The sequence below is a fragment of the Oreochromis aureus genome, linkage group 9 (genome assembly GCF_013358895.1).
Source record: "Oreochromis aureus strain Israel breed Guangdong linkage group 9, ZZ_aureus, whole genome shotgun sequence".
Lineage (NCBI taxonomy): Eukaryota > Metazoa > Chordata > Actinopteri > Cichliformes > Cichlidae > Oreochromis > Oreochromis aureus.
In genome coordinates, this window is record NC_052950.1 from 18,379,030 (window position 1) to 18,403,873 (window position 24,844).

The 24,844-nt window shown below is 42.0% G+C and overlaps 2 protein-coding genes across 4 annotated transcripts in view; one reads left to right on the forward strand and one right to left on the reverse strand.

Annotated features, from left to right (window-relative positions):
- The first annotated feature begins 1,437 nt into the window (after nt 1-1,437).
- On the forward strand, nt 1,438-11,254 carry zdhhc23b (zinc finger DHHC-type palmitoyltransferase 23b). 3 transcript variants are annotated; one of them, XM_039617262.1, is made up of 7 exons: nt 1,438-1,781; nt 4,518-4,566; nt 4,672-5,004; nt 5,124-5,284; nt 6,710-7,402; nt 7,806-7,973; nt 10,094-11,254. In XM_039617262.1, exons 3-7 carry the CDS (start codon nt 4,972-4,974, stop codon nt 10,359-10,361), a joined length of 1,323 nt encoding a protein of 440 aa, XP_039473196.1. In that variant the 5' UTR covers nt 1,438-1,781; nt 4,518-4,566; nt 4,672-4,971; the 3' UTR covers nt 10,362-11,254. The 3 variants fall into 3 exon arrangements, with proteins under 3 accessions (XP_039473196.1, XP_039473197.1, XP_031588315.1); XM_039617263.1 differs by lacking the exon at nt 4,518-4,566; XM_031732455.2 differs by lacking the exons at nt 4,518-4,566; nt 4,672-5,004.
- An 81-nt stretch (nt 11,255-11,335) lies between these two features.
- The window catches only part of ccdc191 (coiled-coil domain containing 191), a 17,998-nt gene continuing 4,489 nt past the window's right edge, over nt 11,336-24,844 (reverse strand). Inside the window, exons 5-17 of the mRNA XM_031732453.2 lie at nt 24,069-24,247; nt 23,708-23,931; nt 22,419-22,563; nt 21,547-21,737; nt 21,100-21,343; nt 19,284-19,711; nt 17,054-17,145; nt 16,665-16,747; nt 16,236-16,337; nt 15,962-16,105; nt 14,840-14,992; nt 13,071-13,225; nt 11,336-11,492 (exon numbers count right to left, since the gene is read on the reverse strand). Of these exons, the coding sequence (XP_031588313.1) occupies nt 11,351-11,492; nt 13,071-13,225; nt 14,840-14,992; nt 15,962-16,105; nt 16,236-16,337; nt 16,665-16,747; nt 17,054-17,145; nt 19,284-19,711; nt 21,100-21,343; nt 21,547-21,737; nt 22,419-22,563; nt 23,708-23,931; nt 24,069-24,247 (2,282 nt within the window). The 3' untranslated portion in view covers nt 11,336-11,350. The remainder of the gene's footprint in view (nt 11,493-13,070; nt 13,226-14,839; nt 14,993-15,961; nt 16,106-16,235; nt 16,338-16,664; nt 16,748-17,053; nt 17,146-19,283; nt 19,712-21,099; nt 21,344-21,546; nt 21,738-22,418; nt 22,564-23,707; nt 23,932-24,068; nt 24,248-24,844) is intronic.

A 24,844-nucleotide genomic window follows, 5' to 3' on the forward strand; every position in this document is an offset into this window, starting at 1 on the left:
TTGTCACAGGCGAAACATAATATGATCGAGAGCACTTAATTATTGACCACAAGCCTGTCCTAATTCATCCTCAAAGGAAATTCTATTTCCTCTGTAGTATTCACTTACAGTAGTGATAGCGGGGACTAAACTGCAAGGAGACTAATTTATATTGCGTATGGCAGGATTGCTGTTATCCTTATATGAGCTTTAATAGTTAATTTGTAGCATTAAGTTATAGGAAAAAGGAATTACTACTTAAATCTTTCCATTTGCCCTTTAGGATATTTATTCTGATCCGAATTGGTTTTACTGACCAAGTAAAACAATCTATTAACACATATAAAGCTATTTTTACCTGCCTCTTTTTCATAAAGATTTGCCACATTGGGCAGATGTGCATGTTTGAATTCAGAGTTTTATACCCAATGTCTTTCCTGAGGCATGCCTGAAGAGATCAGTATATAAAACATTTATGTAAAAGCACAAATAGAACCCCACCAAACAAACATACAAAGAAAAAACCATTATTTGATGTTAAATTATTTTTCTCTTTAATAGGTACTCAAAAAGCAGACCATGGACAGCGTGCATTGTTCTGGTTATATTTGTCTGACGTTGGTATTTCTGATATGACAATGAGCCATGATGCGATATGATACGTACACAGATAGCTAATATTTCATGCTCCGGTGGGTCATTCCTAGTATTTTCTGAAATTTGAGTCTGCGTGAAGAAACTGAGATTAATATTAAAACATCAGCTTATCTGATGAGGCATTGATGGGACTAGTTCTTGAGATTCTGAGTCTATGAGGCTGAGTCAACTTTCCTAAATCTTGCCTGTAACATATGCTCTCCATACAGTAATAAGTAAAGACTAAAACCGGAACTTATAACAACTAAAACTAAACCGAAAAAATACACTATGGAAACTAAACTGTATTAAAAGCAATCAGATGGCTATGTATCCAATATAATCACTTTTTTTAGCACACGTGTGCTAAACTGCCATATCCACAATCATCAATCATGCCCGGATATAAGTTATAAAAATCCAAAAAATGTTGGCGTTATTACTTGCATAATTATGATTAAGTTGTTCCTTCAGTGGGCTGGTTTCTCATTATGCAAATGTAATAAGGTTGGGGAAACCAAGTCAGCTGAGACTGAAGAAGTCACTTGGATGAGTGACGATACAAAACGCTACGTCCAGATGAACAGATTCAACTTTTGGAGATTATTACTCTTGCATAACCAAATGTGCAACAGTAAGATAAGCTACTTATAATCAATTTATAACGGGACGAAGCCGCTCACAAAGACAATTAAACTGACTGTTTGCTTTGATGCAGTACTGGTACACAGCTTACTTTTTCCAGCACTTCACCTGAGTACAGCTGTGCATGCAGCAGTAGCAGCATCATGTGGGAGTAGGCTGAGTTAGTGCTGGGCGGGGAGAAGCCACTTCATGTGACGTCAGTACAGAAACAGTTCAGCCAGTTTGGAGAGGAGGAAGCAGGGCTTCCCTGTGTACCGAAACCTGGACGTCCACGCAGAAGACACCCCGCGGCTCCTGCAGGAAGCACCAGCCGAGCCAGATACTCAAACCCAGCCTCCGCCCCCAGCAGTTGCCGCCGTTCCGGGGTCACTTCACGAGGCTTACCGAGCGTCATTTAGCGGCGAGAAACACCGGATACGAGCTCTGCTGCCGGGACCGAGACTTCCGTTAAGAAGCCCGGCGGGGGAAAATCGTTCCAGTCGATATTTCTAGAGGCTGGCATGTAGCAGCCCCGTGTGCAGGTATGTTTACCCGGGTTTGTCGGGTCGTGAGACCTGCTTTGACGCAGTGTGTCGCTCCGGTAGACGGCGGCTTGTTGGCAGGTAAAAATAAGTGAACGTCGGTTAACTGTGAGCTGCAGTCTGTAGTATGTTACCGACAACCTGCAAGATTCATTGGGTTAAATGCCAGGGAAAACAGTTAAGTCCTAATATTTACATTCAGTCGAGTTTAAACTCACAGCGTCTCCAACAAAACGTGATTTTCACTGAATGTGTCAGCACAGCATCCTGTTACTGTGACAAAAGTTTATTATGCAAGGTATAGTTAGAGCAGGTGAGCTGCAGACAAAAATATCTGATGATGATAATTAATTATTCATAAGCAGGCGTGTACTTAGTTATTCTGTTACCACCTTGGTCCCCCATCTACCCTAAGGAAAACTTCATTGAAAACATAAGTTGCAGCTAGCAGCAGTTTTGGGAAGTAACACTTGTCTCAATAGTTTTCTCTGAAATGTTCATGTTTAGAATAGAATAGAATAGAATAGAATAGAATAATCCTTTAATTGTCCCACAAGGGGAAATTTGGTTGTAACAGCAGCCAGAAAGACACATATACAAACAAACAGTACACAGTACAATTTTTTCTTACATATTTACAATGGACAATGGTTACTATAAACAGAGTACTGTACAGTTATTAAATTAAATATAAATAACTACAGATAAGAGGCAAACCAGGTTGTAGTGCGAATCGGTTGATTAACTTATTGCAGTTACAGCGCAGATGTAAACATCTGTGATTGTTGGGAGCAGTTCTGATTGTACAGTCTGACAGATGCAGGGAGGAAGGACCTGTGGAAACGCTCCTTCATGCATCTAGGATGCAGCAATCTCTCACTGAAGGAGCTTTGCAGTTCAGCAACATTTACATGCATAGGGTGGGAGACTCTGTCCATCAGAGATGTTATTTTGGCCAGAGTCCTTCTGTCTCCCACCACCTGCACTGGGTCCAGGGTGCATCCCAGAACAGAGCTGGCCTTCCTGATGAGTTTATCCAACCTCTTCCTCTCAGCTGCCGATAAACTGCTGCTCCAACATACCACACTGTAAAAAATGACAGATGCCACCACAGAGTCATAGAAGGTCTTTTTTATATGCGCTTCCTGTACTCCAAATGACCTCAGCCGCCTCAGCAGGTAGAGTCTGCTCTCAATAGTCTCTATATATGCTGACTAAATGTGGGGTAAGGAGTTTGCAGTAAGGATACAAATAACCTGAAAGCTAGTGTGTTTTTTGTGCAAAACTCTTGTTTACTCTTTTATATGCCACTACAATTGTTGTAAATTTTGGTTATCTGTAATCGCAGCTGCTGTTCTACGTGGTAATCATTTTTGGGTTTCTGTAGGGATGGTTCTGTGAATCAGCACATCTCTTTTACAGCTTTGGTTATTGTGAGACAGCAACATGTGGGACATTCCCTCCGTATGTAGGATTGGGAGGTGGGAGAAAGAATAGTAAAGTGGGACATCTGGTAGGAACTTGCCAAAGTATCCTTGGGTTATAGAACTGAACCTTGCATTGGTGTGGATACATCAATGAGAGTGTAACTATGTAAATGTTAGGCATAGATGAAAGTGCTGTGATTTTGTGAGTTCTGTGAGTGTGTGAGATTGGGATAATGAGACTTGTAGTACCTTGATTTGAGTAGAAAGGTCCTATATAATTACCAGTCCATTTACTATTTGAGTCTTTGCACATGCACAAAGACTGATGTTGGAAATCCTGCTTTCTGCCGAGCGCTGAGTGGAGGTGGGGCCACTTTAAGTACTTTTTATGTCTTTACAAGCTTCAGGAATTTAACTGTGCAGCTCTGCCCTTTAATGTACAGTCATTTGGACAGTGACAAAATGTATTTGTAATGAAACGGGCAAAATGTAATTAAAGTGTGGACTTTCAGAAAGGGTTTAGAATAAAAGTCTGCACTAAAACTGAGGATTTGCAGCCTTTTTTATGTAGTCCCTCCATTTTCATGAGCTTAAAAGTAAACAAACTAATGTTCCAAATGTTGGGATTATTTTTAATAATTAGATGCAAATCCCATTCAGTTGATGACTCCCTAAACCCACGGAGCTCACCATGATCTGAATTTCCACCCTTATCCATCTGTACTCAGTGTTTTACAGTCATTTTTTAACATTTGACTGAAATTGTGCAGAAAGAAGCTCGGTAGCTTAGGAATTCAATCTGTTGCTGTTAGGAAAATGTGTAAAACCACTACCCTATGAGCTGCTGTTGGCATGGGAATGTTATTTTATGCTGTTTATTTTCCCATTCAAATTGAGAGTTTGGCCTAGGATGTGAATGAGCCTCGACTGTGTCAGACAGATATGGTGTTTACGGCAAAAAAATATAAAATAAGTAAAACAAGCATCCTCAACAGTTGTAATCTGGAACTATTAACTATGAAAAATGTTGCTGATTTGCTTTCAGCTAATGATCAGAGTTGTAAAAGTGCCTTCTTCCATCCTAAACGACAGCAATTCTTAGATATTGAAGCAAAATGATGTGCTTTGCCCTGCAAAGCTTTTTGGCCAAAGCATTAAACACCACAGCTGTAAAACTGCCGAGTGCAACAGTCACACTGTAAGCCCTTGCAGCAGTATTTTTCTTTATTTGTCAGGGAGCAGATGTGCTGTTTGGTGCTACCACACACCCATTAATCAGTACATGTAACCCAATCTATCCTCTTGTTAGGCTCTTACAGATCCAAGGGTGCCTGGAAGGACTCACTAATTAGATGCTGGTAACCTTTTCTGACCCAGAATGTCCTTTTTAACGCATTAGCGTGATTACTGGCTGAGCTTTAATAATAACACACAATTTCATTCTGTGATTTATTGCTATTCAGAGGCTCATTCATATCCCTCCCAAAGATAGAGGTTTAACTCAGCTGAAGGATTAAACCCACTTTGTCATGCCATGATTGAGAGGCCACTGAAGACCTGCCATTGCTGTAACTGCTGACACCACCTCAACCCAAATCCATATCCATCTGTGCCACATAAACAAGCCAGCGTGCTGCAGTGGGGGGACTGATCATTTGCTGTAAATCATTAAAGGGTGACAGATGTGTGACAGATGTGAGGACAGGAAGTGAAGTTAAAGTGCTGTGGAAATCTGTTCAGAAGCACTCCACCATCTAAAATGCATGCAAGTGGCTGGTAAGCTGCTGCATGAAAAGGTCAGTTCAGCAAAGTGGGCTTTTAAAGGTATTTTCACTTAATGTGTTTCCCTTCCCTTTGATCATCTGCAACTTTTCACTTTCCCTGAACTCATTACCTTTTTTAAAACCTCTGACAGGCTGCAGGGCTCTCTGTAATGAAGAGGCAAGCCAAGAAGGTGCAGGAGGAGGAGGCGGCGGCGGCCTTGTGCTGCTGCGAATACATGAACAGACACGGACAACGCAGCCATGTAGCAGCCTGCTGTTGTGACTGTGAGGACCTGGATGACGCCTGTGACAGGTGGGAAATGCCAAATTTAATTTTGTGCCCCAATTTAAGCCAAGATAGGCAACTTGTTTTTGGTGTATTTCGACGAAAATCCATAATAATCTTTAGGTGAATTGTAATTTGATTGATCTGAACTAGACTCCTGTCCATCCTCTGAGCTCTGTTTTTGTCCAATCACAGGTCCTGCTAAAGATCATTAATTTTTAGGAGAGAATGAAAAAAGTTAGTCAGCTAAGGATTTAAGTCCATGTTTTTTTAATTTAATTTTTTTTTTAATTTTTTTTTATAAATTTTGGTAACAACTTAACATCACAGTTGAAATGTTATTGGTTCAGACTTTAGGAGATTTTCACAAAACTACATAACTACAACAAACACACGGACTGTAGTTAAATCAAGACAAAAAACTTTATTTATAAATAAAAAGGAGCAACCTTTAAAGACCTGTCATACCAGCTGAAATAATGGACAGTAAACAGAAAACAAAACACAAATCAGACAATTTGGTCAAATTCCTGGATTTGTCTGACTAGCGGTGGCAAAATCCAAAGAGAGTCACATCATTTTCATACCAAAGCTTCTAATATAGCAGTGCTGGGATCAGAGGGTCATGGGGTCACAAATTAGTGTACTCCCAGTGCCCAGACCAAAACCCAGAGAAATGGGAGGGCTGTGTCACGAAGGCCATCTGGTTTAAACCCTGTGCCAAATCATATCCAATCACATAACAGAACAGCTGAAAGTGCTCGTAATTCTCTGCTGCTGCTTGCATTATATGTGTAAAGGGCACAAACTGGCTCTTAGTTGTTCTTACAAAGAAGCTTTAACAGAATTATAACCCAGAAAGTACATTTAAAAATGTAGCTACTGTCTTAGTCCTGTCTATCTAAAACAAAAGATATCAGATAATTTTATTTCTACGCCATGAACATCACATTTTGGGGCTACAGCTCCATTGAGGCCCATTTATTCTGAGATATTTCATAATATGAAGCTGTTTTGTATTCCTGTTGGGAGGGTCGTAGAAGAGAGGGGAAGACCTTCAATTTTCAGCCTCAGGTGTGATTTGTGCTTGTTGCAGCTTTATGGCCCAATAAGAAATGTTTAATTTACCGTCATGTCAGTAAATGTTGGACTGTTGATAGTTCCATCAGTCGACTAATTTGGTAGTCAGAAGCATGAGTCCTAGTAAAGCTGATGACTGAATGCTTTATTGTATCATCAATATCAGGTTTTTCACATAGTGACACTCAAGGTATAGAAATCACGTTGTAATTGCAATCTGCTGTTTATTATGAAAAAATATGATGAATAAATAACTTGTATTTGAGTTCTCTGTCTCTATATTTGGCAGCTTGAAACATATTAGTAAGTTGCTCACATGGTTACTTTAATTTAAAAAAAAAAAGTATTACAGCTTTTCTGTTACTTCATCAGGTTTCTGAAGAGGGAACCTCAGAAGCCTGAATCCCTGTCACAGGTGGCTGCAGTCGTCACAGATCGGATTCGTGTGCCGTGGCTGTGGGGTGGAGCTCGCAAGGTGGACCTGTCCATCATTCCTCCTCTTGTTCTCCTTCCTGCCCTGCTGCACCTCGCGGCTTTCCACTTCCTGATTGGGATGGTGGTTCTGACAGCTCTGCCGGGCTTAGTGCTGTGGTACTACTATTTCACCCACCGTAAGAAAGGACAGACCCTCTTCTTCCTCAGCCTGGCCCTTTTCTCCTTGGCATACATGTACTACTTGTTCATCACTGAGGTGTTTCCCCGTGGGGATGTTGGACTGCTTCAGGTAGCGCTGGTAAGCGTCGGGGTCGTCCTCACCCTGTTGGCTCTTTTCCACACCAAGAGAGATCCGGGCATCTTACGCCCGAACGAAGAGTCCGTTCACAGCAAGGTGGCGTATTACAGCTCCCCCACGGGCAGAAACCCTTCCCTCAATGGGGGAAGGCAGGATGTGATGATGACTGTAGCCAACCGGGCTGTGGCGTCGGAGCAGCAAGTGGAGGAGGAAATGAAGGAAAGCAACCGAAAGAACTGGTGTCAGGCGTGCAGGGCGGTGCGGCCCCCCAGGGCGGGGCACTGTCGCATCTGTGGTGTCTGCGTGCTGCGTCTCGACCACCACTGTGTCTGGTGGGTTCCATTCAAATTCCTCTCACTCGACCTGCCTGTCATCACTGCTTTCTTCTCCTGCAAACACTGAAGTTGTCTTGTTTGTGACCTGCTTCTTTTCTGCACAAAGACTACACAGATCTAAAATAACACCTTTAATTTATAAGAGTTAAGTTACTCTCTGTCTTTGCAGGTAATGAGCTCAGAGAAAATGAATATCTTTGTCCTCTTGTGTCTAGCTCACCATATTTTTTTCTATGTTGTGTTAACGTCACAATTTCCTTGCTGCCATCCTTCTATACCATGCATGTTCCTGCATGTTTGTGTGTAGTGTAGTGTAACCCTGGAGTCTCAGTACAATGTTTTGTCTGCTTGTGTGTGTACTCGTGCGTTTGTGCATCCCCTCCTGTCTGTGTCGGGCCAGGATAAACAGCTGTGTGGGGCAGGCCAATCACCGCAGCTTTCTGCTCACGCTCGTCCTCTTCCTGTTGACGTCCCTGTACGGAATCAGCCTGGTGCTGCAGAGTGTGTGTCCACAGCAAAATCTCCTCTTCGCCTTACTCTACTGCCCAGGAGTCTACAACCAGTACAGGTAGTGGAAACAGACATACAGTCCTGTGAAAAACTAAGTATATCCCATTAATCAAGAGCTTTGAAGTGGTATTTTCTGTTTGGCTTTATCATGTTCCTGTGAAGGAATTTTGGCACACTCTTCTTTACCACATTACTTCAGTTCTTTGAGGTTTGCAGGAATTAATTATGCAGAGCTCTATGAAGGTCCCACCACAGCATTTCAATCAGTTTGAGGTCTGGACTTTGACTGGGTCATTGCAACTCCTTTATTCTTTTATTTTTCAACTATTCTGTTGTAGATTTGTTGCAGCGTTTTGGATCATAGTCCTGTTGCATGACCCAGTTTCAACCAAGCTTTAGCTGCCAGACAGATGGCTTCACATTTGTCTCTAGAATACTTTGGTACACAGAGGACTTCACGGTCAAATCAGTGACTACAAATCAGCTATAAAACAAGCCTAAATTACCCTTCCACCACTGCACTTTATAGTTAGCATAAGTTTTTTTGTGTTGATATGATGTGTTTGGTTTTCCTGTGCATTATGGTCAAACATCTCCACCGAGCCAGGATACATGGGCATTACATCAGGAAGGACATCTGGTGTCAAATCTGTGCCAAATCATAACTTTCAGATTAATCCACGGTTTGAAATAAGGGAGCAGCCTTAAATGACTATGCATGTATGTGTGTATTGATTGGAAACTGTAAAGATTTCCAATCTTTATGCATAGCTAATTGGATTCTGGCACTAGCATCAAACAGATTAGGGCTGTAACGGTTCTGAAACAGAGACCAAATCCAGAATGAAAACAAGGCATTGCCCCACAGACATCAGGAAACACTGGGGACAAATGGAAGGATAACGCCACCACCATAAGCCACTATCTACTGCTATACTAACTTACGGTGGTGGCGTTATCTTTGGCGTCAGCTTTATCGTGAAATACACAGTTTAATTCATTTTTTTTCGTTGTTTTTGCAAAGAAGACTTTTGGTGTTGCTGTAAAAAGCATCTGTGTAAATACAGGTTTAGAATCAGCTTGGTAAAGTTTGTACGTAATGACCGTTCAGTGACCATGTGGACCTGTGGTGGTTAATGCTGAGACCTAAAATATGGAAGTGAACTGACAATAAATCAGAAGAAGTGTTTGAGTTTACTTTTAGTTCATTATTTCATCACAGGTGATTACATTACATGTAATTTATTTCCTCATTCACCTTCTCATTGATCTCCAGTATGTCGTCCATATTCCAATATGATAGCATTAGTCTCTTATGGCGTCACTGTGATGTCGTAAAAAGTGTTGTACAGCTCTCATGTGATCTATTTCTATGGTTTGACCTTGTGTCCTAGCAATCAATGTCAAGGTCAAATGCTTAGCAACCCCAGTTACCAATATGTAACAAATTACATACTCCCTCTCTCTGGGGGGAGAATAAGCATTTACTGGTATAAAAAAAAAATAAAAAAAAATCAGGCTCTAGAGGCAGGTTTCCTTAAAATCTAATGTAATCAATATATGTATTCACAATGCCTTATTAATTAAAATCAGGAGCCTCTGTAACGTTGCCCTGTGAATGAAATTAAATATCTTAACTGCACAGCATCAGTACTTGTGCTTAAATAAACACTGACAGTTGAGATAGAGTCCACAGAAACTGGGGTTGGAAGCCTTTTTCGCAGCAATTAAGATCCTCACTGACCCACTGCACAGCCATTTAATAATTTTCCCAGAACTACCAGAAGTAAGTGAGGACCTTCCATGAGCATATTGAGCGTCTGGCTTTTTTCGCTCTACTGAATCACTTTCAAGAGTACCTTGGAGCAGTGCCCATTAAGCTGTTGGAGAAAGATTCACAGTTTTTGCTCAGAGCAGCGAGCATGCATGTGAAGTAGTTCAAATGACTAGTACTGGCACTGCTACTGAACTCACAGAGTTAAAAACAGGCAAACTGTGAATGAGTATCATGCCCTCAATATGTAAAAATACTGGTTCTTTTAAGTGTGATGTGTCCATTTACACCCTTTTAAAATGGTTACACTAATTATTTTATCTTTGAAAGTGGCTGAGCATGAAAACCCTTGCACTGGTAAAAAAAAAAAAAATTGACTACCTCCGTCCTTGTCTGTGTCCCAGCACTGCTCTTTGCTTCACCTGTGCGTGGTACAGCAGCATCGTGACGGGCGGGCTGCTTCACCTGCTGGCGATACAGCTCATCAACGTCAGCTACAACGTGACCGAGCGTGAGGCCCGCCTTGCCCTGCGAGAGAAAACCGCTCGCAGCGCCTGCTGGGGACTTGTCGTGGACACTGGCGTCTATTCCCGAGGTTTCCGTGGCAACTGGTCTGAGTTCATGAGCATGGGAGACAAAGTGATTCCCCCCTCTCCCACTGACTTGGTGTGAGAGGCTTGTGATGCAATGCTGTTTAAAGTTTGGGAATTGTGGCTGCTGGTGTGTTAGTGTCCACTGGATGGCAGCATGACTCCTTTTAACTGATCGGACATGCTGCTGGCAGCAAACCTCAGAGCTGCTACGTTTTTAACGTGCAACATATGGAGTTGCACTGACTTTGACACTTAGCAATAACAACTACTCACGCCCATAAGATGCACATACTGCCATAAATGTGAAGGACATGCAGGATCTCCTCTATGCAGCTGGTCATATACGTCACCTCTGCCAAACAAATATTACTAGTCCTTCACGCTGGATGTCTTCCTTGACTTGAAGGCTGATCTTATGTCTCCCCTCCTTCGTAGTGCCTTGGTACGAGACAATAACTCCAATCTGCAGATCTTGGTGGGGACATTTTGTCTGAACACAGCACAAGATGATGCCTCAGAGTGCACAGATAGGATATTCAAAGAGGCTCTCTAGGGCTCACTATAACCTTTTCATCATTCACAAACAGACTGCACTTGACCTTACTCGGCCTTGTGAAACGAATTCATGGATATTTATCACAACTAATTGAAACATTTCGGCACAGGCCAGATAGGCCAGCTAATTTGAAGTTCCACAGCAGCTGATTGCTTAGTTATTACCACACGGTTACTTTGACTCTTTTAATCTGTTTCAAAACTGACTCAGAAATGGAACAACTCTTAGATAAATGGAAAACACAAATGAATCAATATGTTTGGCATCAGTTAGAAATGAGTTTTTCACTGCTTTTCATCGTGCCTGCTTTTGGTTCTCACAGGCATTAAAGTTTTTTTTTTTTGTTTTCCAATAATTGCTCTGGTCCATTTATGTGTTTCTGTGAAAATATTTTATAAAATAAATATAAGAAGTGTGCAGTGTGTCATCTTCCAGAGTGATGCTGAGATGTTTGCGTGTCGCCTGCATCAGTATGCAGTACGTTGCCTGTTCTGTCGGTCTTCCCAGAGGCGTTACAGTGGATGGGAACAGAAATCCGGGAGAACCTCTGTCACTTTGCGGCACAGCTTCTCCCGCCGCTCGTCCTTCTCTCTTTCCTTGCGCAGCAAACATGGAAGTTGCCTCCAGGCCAGGAAACATTGCCGCAGCACTCGTCTGATATGCAGGCAGATGGAGGGACAGACGGGAACAGAGCAAGTGAGCAATAACAAACTGGATTAAAGGGACCTCTAGGATGACAACGACTAATAAGTTCTCACATGTAACTCTGGGGCTTGTTGATAGTGGCAGCAAGGCAGCTGGTGGGAATTCATTTGCAGCCTGTGGCCATTTAGCGGACTTCACCTAACAAGCTGAAGTTTATAAACATTCCCAACTTGTGGCAATGACAGATCATTAAATCCTACAAACACCCTCTTTTGGACCACAATGCAGATTTGTGCATTGTAACAAAATTATTATTATTATTGACTCATGGTGTCATTTTTAATATCAGTTCAATTCAATTTTATTTATACAGCGCCAAATCATAACAACAGTCACCTCAAGGCGCTTTATATTATTAGGTAGACCCTACAATAATACATACAGAGAAAAACTCAACAATCACATGACTCCCTATGAGCAACCACTTTGGTGACAGTGGGAAGGAAAAACTCCCTTTTAACAGGAAGAAATCTCCAGCAGAACTAGGGTCAGGGAGGGGCGGGGCCATCTGCCACGACCGGTTGGGTTGAGAGAAGGAAGGTTGTGGCAGACTGTTTTACCTTGTAATTAGTGGAAGCTGTGATGCTAAACTAAGGTCAAATCTCAACAAACCAGCACTGAGAATGTTTATAATCTGAAAAATTAGCTTGGGGCTTATGTTTGCTTTAACATGTATGTCATATCAACTAATGGGACGCCAGATATGTACCCTGCTTGCTCCTTTCTGCTTGGTAGAAAATATGTGAGCTCTAATAGTGCAAGTATATCATAATTAAAATAGCCAGGAAAAAAAAAGAATCTAAGCAGTATCTTGTCTTTGTGGCTTGTTACTTTAACAGATTTATGGCATGAACAGCGGCATGTTAGCATGCTGACTCTAGCATTTAGGGAGACTGCTTTTACCATACAAGCACAGATGGTTTTATATAAGACCGCTATATCACAATTACCCCACAGATTTATTGACTTTTGGGTACCTAGAAAGGCTATTATTGCAGAAACGTGGTCCGTTTAGGAACGCTACACACTGAGCTACAAAAGCATCCCAACAGACTCCATTAATCATGATATGAAAAGACATTTGCAGCTAACAGCAGATATGAGGTAGTGCACCGGAGTCAAGGAGATGGTGGTATAAATTTTCTGTCTAATGCAGAGGAAGTTACGCTGGAAAAGGAAGATGGAAAAAAAAGAAAGATGCACCTCATATTTCATATTGGTGAATATCCAGAAACTGCTTCTGCAATGTGTATTATAGAGTTACCATCTACACAACTTCCTAGTAAATCTATTTTTTCAGGGCTACTTGAGGTCTTGAGAGTCTCTTATTGAAAATGCCTAGAGGTCAAATGAATGTTTGCATCTTCAAAGGCTTGCAGGCCCTGTCCTTTCTCTAAGCGCTGCAAAGACTGTTCTGATTCAGCAGTTTAACTTGTAATTAAAGTTCTTTCAAGTTGTTAAATATAATAACACCCTCTTGGCTGGTTATATTACTGTGAACATATGGCAAAGTCAGGGGTAGCAGACCTGTCATTATGCTCCAGAGCCAGCTCTTGATGCTCCCACTCCACCAGCCTCTCCTGAGTCACGTGGTCCAGCAGCGCCAGCAGAAACCTCCTCAGAGTGCGTGTGCGATAGAAGCGCTCGGCTCGCTCTTCCTGAATTATCTGCATGTCTCTCAGCTGGAATGAACAACACTTGCTTACAAATAGGAATACAGTGAAAGTGAACAAAAATTATAAGATGAGATGTACATTGCTGTGAAAAAGTATTTTTCCTCTTCTTGATTTCTTAGTTTTTTTCGTATTCATCACACTGACATGTTTCAGATCATCAAACATCATCTTGATGCCTTGTGAAAAGGTTATTTTCCCATAAACCTAATAATTGATTGTGCCACCTTTAGCAGCCACATTGAAGGCTGAACAGCCTGTTTAAGGTCACGCCAAAGCATCGCAGTCTGATTTGAGGCCAGAGTGTGATTATTTCTTTTTTAGCCATTCAGAGGTGGACTTGCTGGTGTGTTTTGGATCATTGTCCTGCTGAATAACCTAAGTGCTCTTGAGCTTCAGGACAGAAAGTGATGGCCATAAATTCTCCTTCAGGATTTTCTGGTAGAGAGCAGAATTCATGGTTCTATCAATAACGGCAAGTCGCCCAGGTCCTGAAGTATTAAAGCAGCATTGACACTGTTCTTTTTATGAAGTGCTGTATTAGTTTTTATTACTTTTTTCGGGGGAAGCAAGAAGGTCCTGAGTTCACTTCCACCATCAGGGTCTTTCTGTGTGGAGTCGGCACGTTCTCCCCGGGTTTGTGTGGGTTCTCTCCAGGTTATCCGCCTTCCTCCCACAGTCCAAAGACATGCAGTTAGTGGGATTAGGTTAAGTGGTAACTATAAATTGCCCATAGGTGTGAATCTGAGTGTGAATGGTTGTCTGTTTCTATGTGTTAGCCCTGTGACAGACTGCTGACCTGTCCAGGGTGTAACATGACATGACCTCTGGGATGAGTCGATCAGCTCTTGGAGTCTACTTGACTTTGCCAGACAGGTTCTGTTTTGGTGATTTCTTGATTGAATAGGTTTGTCAGTAATCAGTAATTAGACAACTGAATTAGGAAACTGAACTCAGCTTTTCCAAAAATTGCTGTTAATCACAGTTAATTCATGATTTAACAAGAAGGGCAATTATTTTTTTTTCCACATAGGGCCAGGTATTTAAAAAATGCATTTAGTATTTAATCAGTTATCTTTGTCTAATGTTAAATTTTTTTGACCTGAAACATGTAAGTGTGAAAAATATTTTTTTAAAAACCACTAAGAAATCAGGATATAAAAGATGGGTGAAAAACTAAAGGAAAATCTAATCTATAAGTGTTGGTGGTCTCCTTATTTGATGTTTTTCTGATAGTGTGGGCGATGACTGGGATCTGGTGACTCAGAAGGTCACAGCAGATGATTTCCATTATTTTCATACTCATCAAGCTGATCAGTGACCCAGAGCGCCCTGTGGATGGTTTATTATCAACTGGAGAGAGAAGTCACAAGAACACAGGAATGTCTCGTGGTAGGAAAGAACTTTGTATTGATTTGCATTGATCCTTCTCGTGTACCCAAGTCATGCCAGCAAACACAGACAGCAAAACAGAGGCATGGGGCTGGGTTCTTTCCTTTAACCTGTCACTCATAAAGTCTGGAAAAATGAAAATAGGACTGAGCAGGTAGAAGAGGAGATTAGGAAGGTATTTCTTTTAGTCAGCCCTGGATGGCGTCTGTATGTGTGCAGGTGTATACGCACCCTTTTCCAGCAGGTTAAGCTCCTCCGAAGCAAAAAGTGCTGGTGCAGTTGGTCAGCACAAGCTTCTTTGTCAGACACAGACTCTCTTGCTGATTGCTGCCAGCCTAATGTGCACCGCCTCAGGAGGACAAAATTGTGATGACGCTCGGCCAGCTGGCAGGGAATGAAAAAGAGGGGGGGGAAGGCACTCGTGAATGTAAACTCAATCATATGTGCCAGGTAGAAAAGCCGTGTACTCGCATCCAAACAGAGAGGTTTTATAACAAGCTCTGAAACATGAATACAAATGATTTTCTGTGTTCATTTGTGAAGCTTTGCTAAGACAGGAACATTTGGAGGATGAAATAATGATGGTGTTGAGGGAGTGCTGCTAGAAAGTTGTGCTACTTGCTTTTGTTTGGACGTATTCCTTCTGCACTTTCACGTCCAAAGTGTGTCGTAGTTTTGCCTTTGGCTCGGTTTTTGAGTGACAATAATTTATTTTTTTAAAAACCAGAGCAGTTTGTGTATTGCTCACAATTGCCACTTTAACACATTAAAGGTGTTAAAGTGGGTTTGCTGTGGAGGCGCAGTGAGTGGTTTAATTGTACATTTATTATTAATCATTAACTTAGAAGTGCTTTACAGCCAGGGAAAAATATAGCACCGATGCAATGATATATTATTAAGTGGATCAATGCGCAAAGGAAAATTTCATCACCGAGGAGAACAAATACAGAATGAATGCATAAATACATTCGTGGAAAACTCAAAAGGTTTAGCAGACTGCAGTTGCCGTTGCACTGCTGCTTTCTAGACAGCAGATGCACGTACTGGTTGTGCTCTTTTTCACTTTGTGTCCAGCCAGGTGGGCTTTTATTATGCAAATCCATGCTGCATGTACTTGGACTTTACATTCTTGGGTTTTTTTTTTTTTTTAGCAGTATTTACTTTTGAAGGTCAAAATGTCTCCTTCTGGGCTTTGTATTTCAGTGATAATGGGGAGGCTCGAGTTCCTTGCAGAGCTTTCTCGTCAAATAAATGTTTTTAGTTTACTCCTCACAGCCAGAAATACAATAGTACTTGCTGGCTCCCTGTGTCGCTGTAAACTGACAGCTGAAATGGACAGGACAGGTGATTTACCTCCACGCTGGCTTGTCTGAGCTGAATGAGGCGTTTCCATGGCGCCAGGCCCCGCCGCAGCAACAACGTTCTGCGGTGGTGTTGGCGGGCCAGTGCCATCAGCTCCCGTTGCCTTTTCAGTTGTCTCTGTTTCTCCTCTTCTCTCTGTGCGGAAACACAAAGTGAGATTATTTTTAATATTCTGCAGGGGAGTCACATGAGAGAACCGCTTCTTGTACTCAGACCCAAGTTCAGCTTTTCTCTGAACATCCATAAAATATGAAGTACACCTCACCTCTCTTTCCAGCCTTTTTTCCTCCCGTCGTCTTTCTGCTGCTTTGCGTTTCTCCTCCTCCTCCTCCCTCAGCCTGAGCTCTTCAGCGGCTTTCATCTGAGCCTGAAAGTTGTGTTTGCCATTAAATTTGGATGTGGTTTTTTTTAACGACAGCTGTTTTGGAGGTCCCAAAATAAAAATGGTAAGAGGTCTGCACTTATGGAGTGTATTTTAACCTTAGCTAGGTTCTACTTCTTTACTATCGGTTTCTCATTCACCTATTCACACACACACTCACGGCTTCACGTCTTTCCCGAGATCAGTTGCAAACAATGAGAGGCAGGGAATCAAACCACCAACCCATGGAAAATCAGAGCCACCACTTGAACCACAGCTGCTGTTGCTGCAAAAAAACCCCACATTTCCCCAGAAAATGACCTCTCAGCTTACCAGCTTTTCCTCTTCTTTCTTCCTCTTGAGTTCCTCAATTTCCTTTCTTCGCTCTGCTCGCTGACGTGCTCGGGCCTCCATGGCTTCAGAGAGAGGGAGGGAAAGTGAGCGGATGACAAGGTTTTCTTCTGTACAGTCCAGTGATTGGTTATGTGTACGTTTCTTTCTTACGCTTTTCATTCTGAACACGAACACATCGGCCCTTATGCCCACAAATGTAATCTGTTCACAAGTGTGACTCGGAGTCACTTAATTTCCTGAATAAAAGAGCTACAGCAGTGCTTCACCACATCTTTGGGAGATGGAAATGAACTTTCTGTGCTTGCTTTTATGTATGCGTGTGTGAACGTGCACGTTCCCCTGCACAATGAGCTACTTTTCATACTGACCTGTGATGAGTGGATGGGGGCATGTCTGCAGCGTGACAGCTTTGCTTGAAGGTGCACTCTGACTGTCAGGTTCTCCAGTCCCTCTCGGTGCCCTGCAACAGAAACAAAGGCCTCTCAGAGGTCTGTCTGATTCTGTTCCTGGCAAGTGTTGCTCGGAAAGGTAATGACCAAAGGCAAACTTCACTGACATACATTAGATTGTCTGTAAATCTGTAAATGAACTCCAATGTGCCGAGCTTTCTTCTGTTACTGTATACGCTGCTTGGAGAGTGTATTCCACCTGTAGCAGTCACAAACTTTTTCTTTCCTTTTACTCATTCTAAGGTTTAAACATCATCTGTTTAAACAGATGATGTTTCCTCCATGATTTATATTAATAACAAAAGCTGTTATCGGGTAACGGATTGTACCGCAGTGCATCTTGATCTATATTATGGAAACAGTAATTATCTGTATCATAGTACCAAACTACACATATGAAATATTGGTTCCTTTTAACTTTACCTAATGAGGTGTTCACACAAATAAACCTTTCCACTTGTTCCGCCATTAGTCTGCGCCGAGGAAAGAGAAGTGAACAAACAGTGATTACTCATCTTGAGAGGTTTCAGAGCTGTTAACAAATTCGGAGTGTGTGGAATTAGTCTTACTTAAGGCTGAGTGTGAAGCCAGGATAAATATAGTATGTGAAGCAATTTAGGAGACCGGATCAACCTAAACAGCACAGGCTCTAAATCTCTAAGCCTGAGGAACCAACCAAACATGGTTTAATTTCAACATCTGTAACACGAACATTTCCAAGTTTAAATAATGTACAGTGAAAGGTCATCCCTCCTTGGCTTCATCCAAACTGTACATGCAGGCTGTGACAAATCTCTCTCAGTGGGCTCCGTCCTTCTTCATGTGGACCCATCCCACAGCTGATTCATGAGAAAGCACGGCAGTACATTACACATTTACAAGCTACGGGTGGGCATGGTGCTGCATACCAAGTGGGTTTTGGCTTTGAACCTCCTGCTCAGCTTGGGCCTTTTTGTGTGGAGTTTGTAAGTTGTATGTTTGTACAGGATTTTAAAGCATGAACGGATTGTCCAGTGACCGTCCACACGTGTCACGATGCTCAGGATCTGCCTTTGCACGGCTCACAGCTTTCACTGCACCTGAGCCAAATGCCTTTTCCTGCAGGGGGTCTTCAGGAGGGGACCCAGTTTCCCTGTTCATGAAGCGGTACTGCAGCTTATATACATCCAGTTCATCTGGGCTTTTTCCACCTTGCTTTGGGTTCCTAATCAGATGTTATAGTTGTGACACCAGTTTAGCTTACTTGGTTGAGCAGGCAATCATAAGCTGAAAGGCTCAATCCAGTGGCCCGCATTTGAGTCTCAACCAGGACTCTTTGTTGCGTGTCCTTCCCAATTTCTATCCTATTTTCATGTCTAGTCTTCACTGTCAACTATCAAATAAAGCCTGCAAAATCCCGCTCTCCCCCTCAAAACGGTTATACCCCTAGAAAAAACAGACCGGCGAATCACAAGGGCAAGTAAATTCCTCCACCACATTAAGGTCGAAAGAAGCAAATGAGGTGGTTTGGGCAGTGACCAGGATCGTCTCCAGCACACCTCCGCCTGACGCTTTTGTAGGGCACAACCAACAACGAGGACACCTTTTGTTAGACCCTGAACTCACTGCAAAACTATATTATACCTCGGGCTTCACAAGGAAAACGCAAAACAGGAAATGTAAATCTGGAACTATAAATGAGCAGAAGTTATAATGTATGGATGGATAAATGGACACTAAGCATACTCATTATTCAAGACTTTGCAAAAATTATACTTTGCTATAATTTATTATGAAATTAGAAACATTTGGCATCAGCAGACTGGATAGACTAACAAAAGACAGAAAGTAAAAGCATTTATTAATGACTTAATTATTTATAACTTAATAGCACAAACTGACAGCCTGGAAGTTGCTTTTTGGCTTATTATGGACCTGCAGAACATTAGTTAATTATTTATCATTCAGTGAAAAAACCAATAATTGCAGCTTTTAAATCCTTTATAAAAGGTACCTTATGGCAGGGTGGAACCATAAAAACTGCTTCTGACACAGGGTGGGCTGTTTGGTGTCACAAACAAAGAAACACTCAGTTTAAATACGTATTACTTATAAAATGATTCACACTCATCTAGAGCTAACCGGTTTATGCAATATGCACTGAACTTACCTCCGCTCCTTGGTGTCAATATTGCGACTCTTTGGTCTCAAGCCTCCGAGCATTGTTGACTGGGTAACTTTTGCAGCTCCTTCCATTTCCAGCTCCAAGCCCCTCATGTTCTGCTCCTGCTTCAGCCGGGTAATTTGCTCTTGCTGCTCTTTCAGCAGCTTCCTCTGTTGTGCGATGATCTGCTTCTGGGCAGCGTGTCTGTTTTCAAACCTGCTGCCTGGTGATACCGACACCGAACGGGCGCAGGCACCACCCTCCTCCTCCTCCTCTCTCTGCCATGCCCTGCGGAGCTCAGCAGCTGTGGGTGCTGCATGGCGTCGGGTCACCTGCCACGGTTGAGAGGGCCGGGCTGCAGTAATCACAGGGTTCTTTTCCCGAGGTAGTGCCGAGGTCTCGGGGGCTAAAGAGTCAGAGCTGTAGCGATCTTCCTAAGGAGAATAGAAAAGAGAATGTGGGATTTTACATAGAAGCTAGGTTCACATAGAGCCTAAGGCGACAACACAGATGCAGTAAAAGTTTCTCTTGGTATCTCAGGGCTGCTCAAACTTTACTAAGACTTTGTCCTCCTAGAATTCTGATACATTAACAGAAAAAGTCTCATAGCAAAAATGGCTTCCACCATGAATTACTACTCTGTTTCTTCATTGTTTAGGGTTTTTCTTGTTTTGATTATCTTTGCATTATAGTTCTTCATTCTCTATTGTTGATATTTGTCTTTCTTTATTTTTTAGTGTTTACGCGTTTGGTTTATTTCCTTACCCTATACGGGTTGCTTTCGTGTTATTTCGTGCCGTTAGTCCTGTGCTCCTGCTCTAAAGGTCTTTGGGTTCATTTGCTGTTTAGCTCCATAGCCTTCTATTTATGTTCAACGTTCCTGGTGTTTATTATGATTCTGTGCCTTTAGCCCCTTTTGTGTTTCTATTCTGTCTCTCCAGTGTTCTCAGTGTTTCTCACTTTGTCAAGTTCACATGTCTTAGCCATGGTCTCTGTGTTTGTTGCTTCCTGTTTTATTTTGATAATCCCTGATTTCATGTTTGTTATGTTTAGTTTTGCTCGTCTTGTCCGTGTCTCATTAGTTAGATTCTGTTTAGGTCTGATCCCCGGGTCTCTCCACTCTGTACTAATTCCCTCCTGTATATTTAAACCTTCAGTTTGCTTCTGCTCTTTGTTGCCTTTGTGTCCCTCCTCGTGTGTGTTTCCTGTGAAGAATTATAGGTTTGGACCTTTACTCCTGATCTGTTTTCCTTATTATTTGCAAGTTCTCAGCAATAAAGCTGCTTTGAAATTTACTTCTCATTTCCGAGCCCTGCGTTTTGGGTCCAACTCCTGCCTCCCACACAGCCGACTGTGACAATTACATCACTTTCCTTTATAAGAGAGTCACAGGAGAGACAGATAGTAAACATGAGGAAAGAAAACATCATGAAAACAACCCTCTGCTGTAAAGGTTAAACCGGCCAACGCATCTCATTTGTTTCTCCAGCATTTCTTCCATCTGGTCTCTGCCCTCCTGTTCATCATCCCTGCTCTCTAAAGAGTTGTAAATATTTCAGGAGGAAAACCTTCTTTGGCTGAAGGGCTGAGTAAAGGTCAGGTTATTTCATGCAAAGAGGAACGTTAAAAGGGAAATTTTTCATTCAGTTAAGCTCCGAAACTCAGTAATTGCCTCTGTAATTAGGCTTTCAGCACCGCCTATCAAAGCTGATGTTTTAGTCATGATTTCACTCCCTGTAATATTTTTCAGATTGTGTTCAGTGGGAATCATTAATGAAGAGAACGCACCGTTGCTGATGACATGAGGATTTGTGAGTCTCACCTTCGCTGTGGTCCGGTTCGGTGTCTCCAGTGGGGCCATTATTGTCCGATAAGCTGGACTTTCTGTGGCCTTGAGTTTGCCTGCTGATGCAGCACTGATTAGGGCAGCCATCTTTTGTTTGATTTCCTGCTGCCGGGCCAAAAGCTCACGTTGTTCTTTTTCCGTCCGACACCATAGCTGCCACTCATTCAGACATCGCCGTAGCAACCGCCTTCGGTCACTTTCAGCAGCCAGCTGGCATTGTCTGGAGGAGGATACGGATGTGATCATATTTTTTGCCCTCAATTACTGCTGGGTCACTGCACCCTGGATATAAATGCTTCTCAGTCAGAGAGTGACCTGTTGAGATACTCTCAATTAATAGTTTGACTTTAGATTTTGGTAGAAGGGGAGGGCATCAATGATACAATGAGATCTACTTTAATGTTTACAATCTCTGGTTCTTGCCTGCTTTCGATTCGCAGTGCTTCCTCTGTTCTTGCCACCTCGCGCTGCTTTCGTTCTGCCCACACCACCGCTCGCCACGCCCGCCACGCTTTTAGCTGCCTCTTCCAGTCATAGAGAGCCATGGCCTTACCCATACGTAGCCTTCGGTCCAGCACCACTGAATACCATCCAGAGAAATGCCTTTGCAGACACTAAACCATACACGCAAATTCATGCGAAACATAAATTCACATATATAATAGCAACAGTTGTGGTCAGAAATTTATGAACACTCATCATGGGCATAAATATCATAGTAAATTTGGGCTTTTAATGATTTCCTTGAACTGTCCTCCTCCTTCAATATTCCATCCACTTTGTGTAATGTACCGGTGACACTGGCAGCAAAGCAGTCTCAGAGTATGATGCTACTGCCACCATGCTCGACAGCTGGTACAGTGTTGTTAGGTTTGTCATTGGGGCCAACCAGTTTAATCTTTGCCTTGTCTGACCATAAAAGCTTTCTCCAGTCCAAGACACTGGCATTCCAGCACTTTCCAGTTCAGGGCAGGCTTGAGACTTGGTGGTTCTTTGGAGTTTCTTGTTGTTTTGAGTATTGGCCAATTCAGTGAGTGTTGTCAAACAAATCCTTTTTATTCTGTGAAAAAGAAACTACCAGTTGTAGTCAATTATTATCACTAATGAAAAGTTAATAGGCCTTGGTCTTGTCAAGTTTACCAATAAAAATGTCTGCTGTACAGTCAATCCAGCAAGACCAGTTTAAAGGAATCAGTGAAAGCCCAATATTACCATGACATTCACTCCCATTAGTGAATGCAAACTTCTTAACACAACTGTATCTACAGTATTTACACAAACATGCAGGTACCAACCTTAAGGCTGTTAATGTGAACCTTTCTTTGAATCATTTGTTCTTGATACAGTCGCTTAGCGTCCTCATGCTGTTGTTTAATGAGAGGTGTTGGAGCTGAATGGAGGTTTCTGGCTGTGATCTGCACTTCTGCTCTTCCTCTCTCTCTGTACATTAATATATAAAACACAATGGCAATTTTATTTATGTGGCACATTTCATTATACATAAACCCAATGTGCATAACACAGAAGATACAAACATAAAAACCTGTGTGGGTTTACAGTGCCTTAAGGCACCCAGTGTACATTTAGGAAAAGGTACTGGTATGCTAAATATCACATTATAGTTTGCATCCAAATATTATGTCCCATTTGACCTCTGACCTGAAGAAAGCACTGTCAAGATAAAGAGAATAAGATACTGTAGTACAATTTTATGCAATAAGCTCAAATCCCATGTCCAAATCAATATCCAAATAAACATCCATGGTGCTGCCCTTATCTGTTTTTGACTGCAATACAAACTTCTTAAGGTATATTTAAAAAGAACAAATAAAGCAAAATGAATATATACAAAATATAATACTATTCCTCTAAAAGTGCTTCATGTTGTTTATGAAATGGTCAGAAATAACTGAAAGATGCATGGACACCTGTCCAAGAAGATAACAGACTTAGTGGCTGTACGTGGATTGATCACTTACTTACATGGATAGTTGGACACAAAAAGGCTCTGAGCCACACTTTTTCAATAACAACCTGTGGTACCTTTTTCTTATAACCATTATTATATTTTCATATAAACACTTGTGTCATTTTGTCCTCCATGTTCATAGAGAATGTGCCTTGCCAGCTAACATGAGACTCTCTTTCTAAACACTTCAGCTCCCATAATCCTTCAAGTCTCAGCTCTCTTGGTAATTCCTTAAATGGCTTTTTAGTTCGTCAGTATTATTAACTGTAGACTAAAAAAGTGTATCATTAATATGATTTTGTGACAGCGTCACAGATATAAAGAATTCTGTTTATTTCCATCTTGTGACACTTGCTGACTGCTGTCCACAAGGAATATTTAAAGTTATGACCCATTTCCTGTGGTAAAGAAAGGACTTACACTCATAGTCAGAGCATGATTTATAACACAGCAGCTTATCTTTGCACACCAGACTGATATGGCTGATCACAGCTCTCCTTGTCAACAGGTTACCACTAATCCATTCTCTCCACCAGGAAGGAAGGTGGAGCAAGCCAGATCACAAACAATGTGATCTGCTAGGTGATAAATCGGCTTGTTGTAACCTTTTCCTACCTCTGTCGAGCAGTCTGTTCCAGGCCTCTCCTCTCTTCCATCTGCCGCCTCAGCTTCACCATCTCCTGCTGAACCATCTCCTCCTGCCTGCGTTTCTCCTGCCTTTTCCTCATCTCCTCCTCTCGTTCCCTCTTCTTCGCCTCCTCTCTGGCAGCTCGTAGGACATCCCTCTCTCTCTGCTGCCTCTGTCTCTCAGCCTCCCGTTGGGCCCTGTTTTCTCGCACCTGCATTGGAATTCAGCAGCATTTTGTACAATTGTAAACACCACACGAACACATCATTCCAGATGATTTGCTCAGCAGCATGCATCACAACAGCAACAACCAAACCTTCAGCATTCACATCTCTTGACACGGGCTACCTGTTGGTGTCGGGCTTCCATGGTAACGATCGGGTCTCTAAATCTTTTTCTGGTTTGATGAGCATCAAGCGCCAAATCCTCCATCATCCTGGAGTCCAACAGCTCCTGCTCCATGAGGTCTTGTAGGAAGCCTGTGACAGCTGACTGCTCTTCTTCCTCAACGAGGCAGTTATAGAGTTCTAAGTATTTTTGGAAAAGAAATATGACAACTGAAGTACTTGTAAAAGACTGTGCTTCACATTATTGATGACCATTTTTCAACATTTCGAGCTTTAATATTGATTTCCTTCTATCTTGGAAACCAGTGCTTTTAATTCCTTGCACAATACTTGTAAGATTAATGGTGTGATGCCCAAGTCAGGCAACATTTTGTACTGTAATGCAGACTGAAATAGTACTGTGCAAAAGTCTTCAGCCACCTTTATATTTTCTTTATATTTTGCAGGAAATGTGAATTAATTTATTATAAAATGTGCAAACATACATGGAAATGCAGTATAAAAGGCAAAAACAGTTTGTACAATTCTAATGAACTGAATGCTTGAAAGTCGATATTTGGTACGAACACCTTGATTCGTCAACACAGCCTGAACTCTGTTAGGCAGTTTTCTTCTAATTTCTCAAAGTAGTGTTCAGGAATAGCTCTCCAGGTTTCTTAAAAGACAGTCAAAGCTCTTCTTTAGATGCTGGCTACCTTTTCTTCTGTTCTCTATCAAGATGATCTCACGCTGCCTCAATAATGTTGAGATCCATGCTCTGGGGAGGCCAATCCATGA

What these genes read in the sequence shown, in the direction of transcription:
- zdhhc23b (XM_039617262.1), top strand. Translation starts at nt 4,972, where the DNA reads ATGCAAGTGGCTGGTAAGCTGCTGCATGAAAAG. An exon ending in CTCGACCACCACTGTGTCTG is followed by an intron (nt 7,403 to 7,805) that starts GTGGGTTCCATT and finishes GTGTCGGGCCAG; the next exon opens with GATAAACAGCTGTGTGGGGC. An exon ending in GGAGTCTACAACCAGTACAG is followed by an intron (nt 7,974 to 10,093) that starts GTAGTGGAAACA and finishes TCTGTGTCCCAG; the next exon opens with CACTGCTCTTTGCTTCACCT.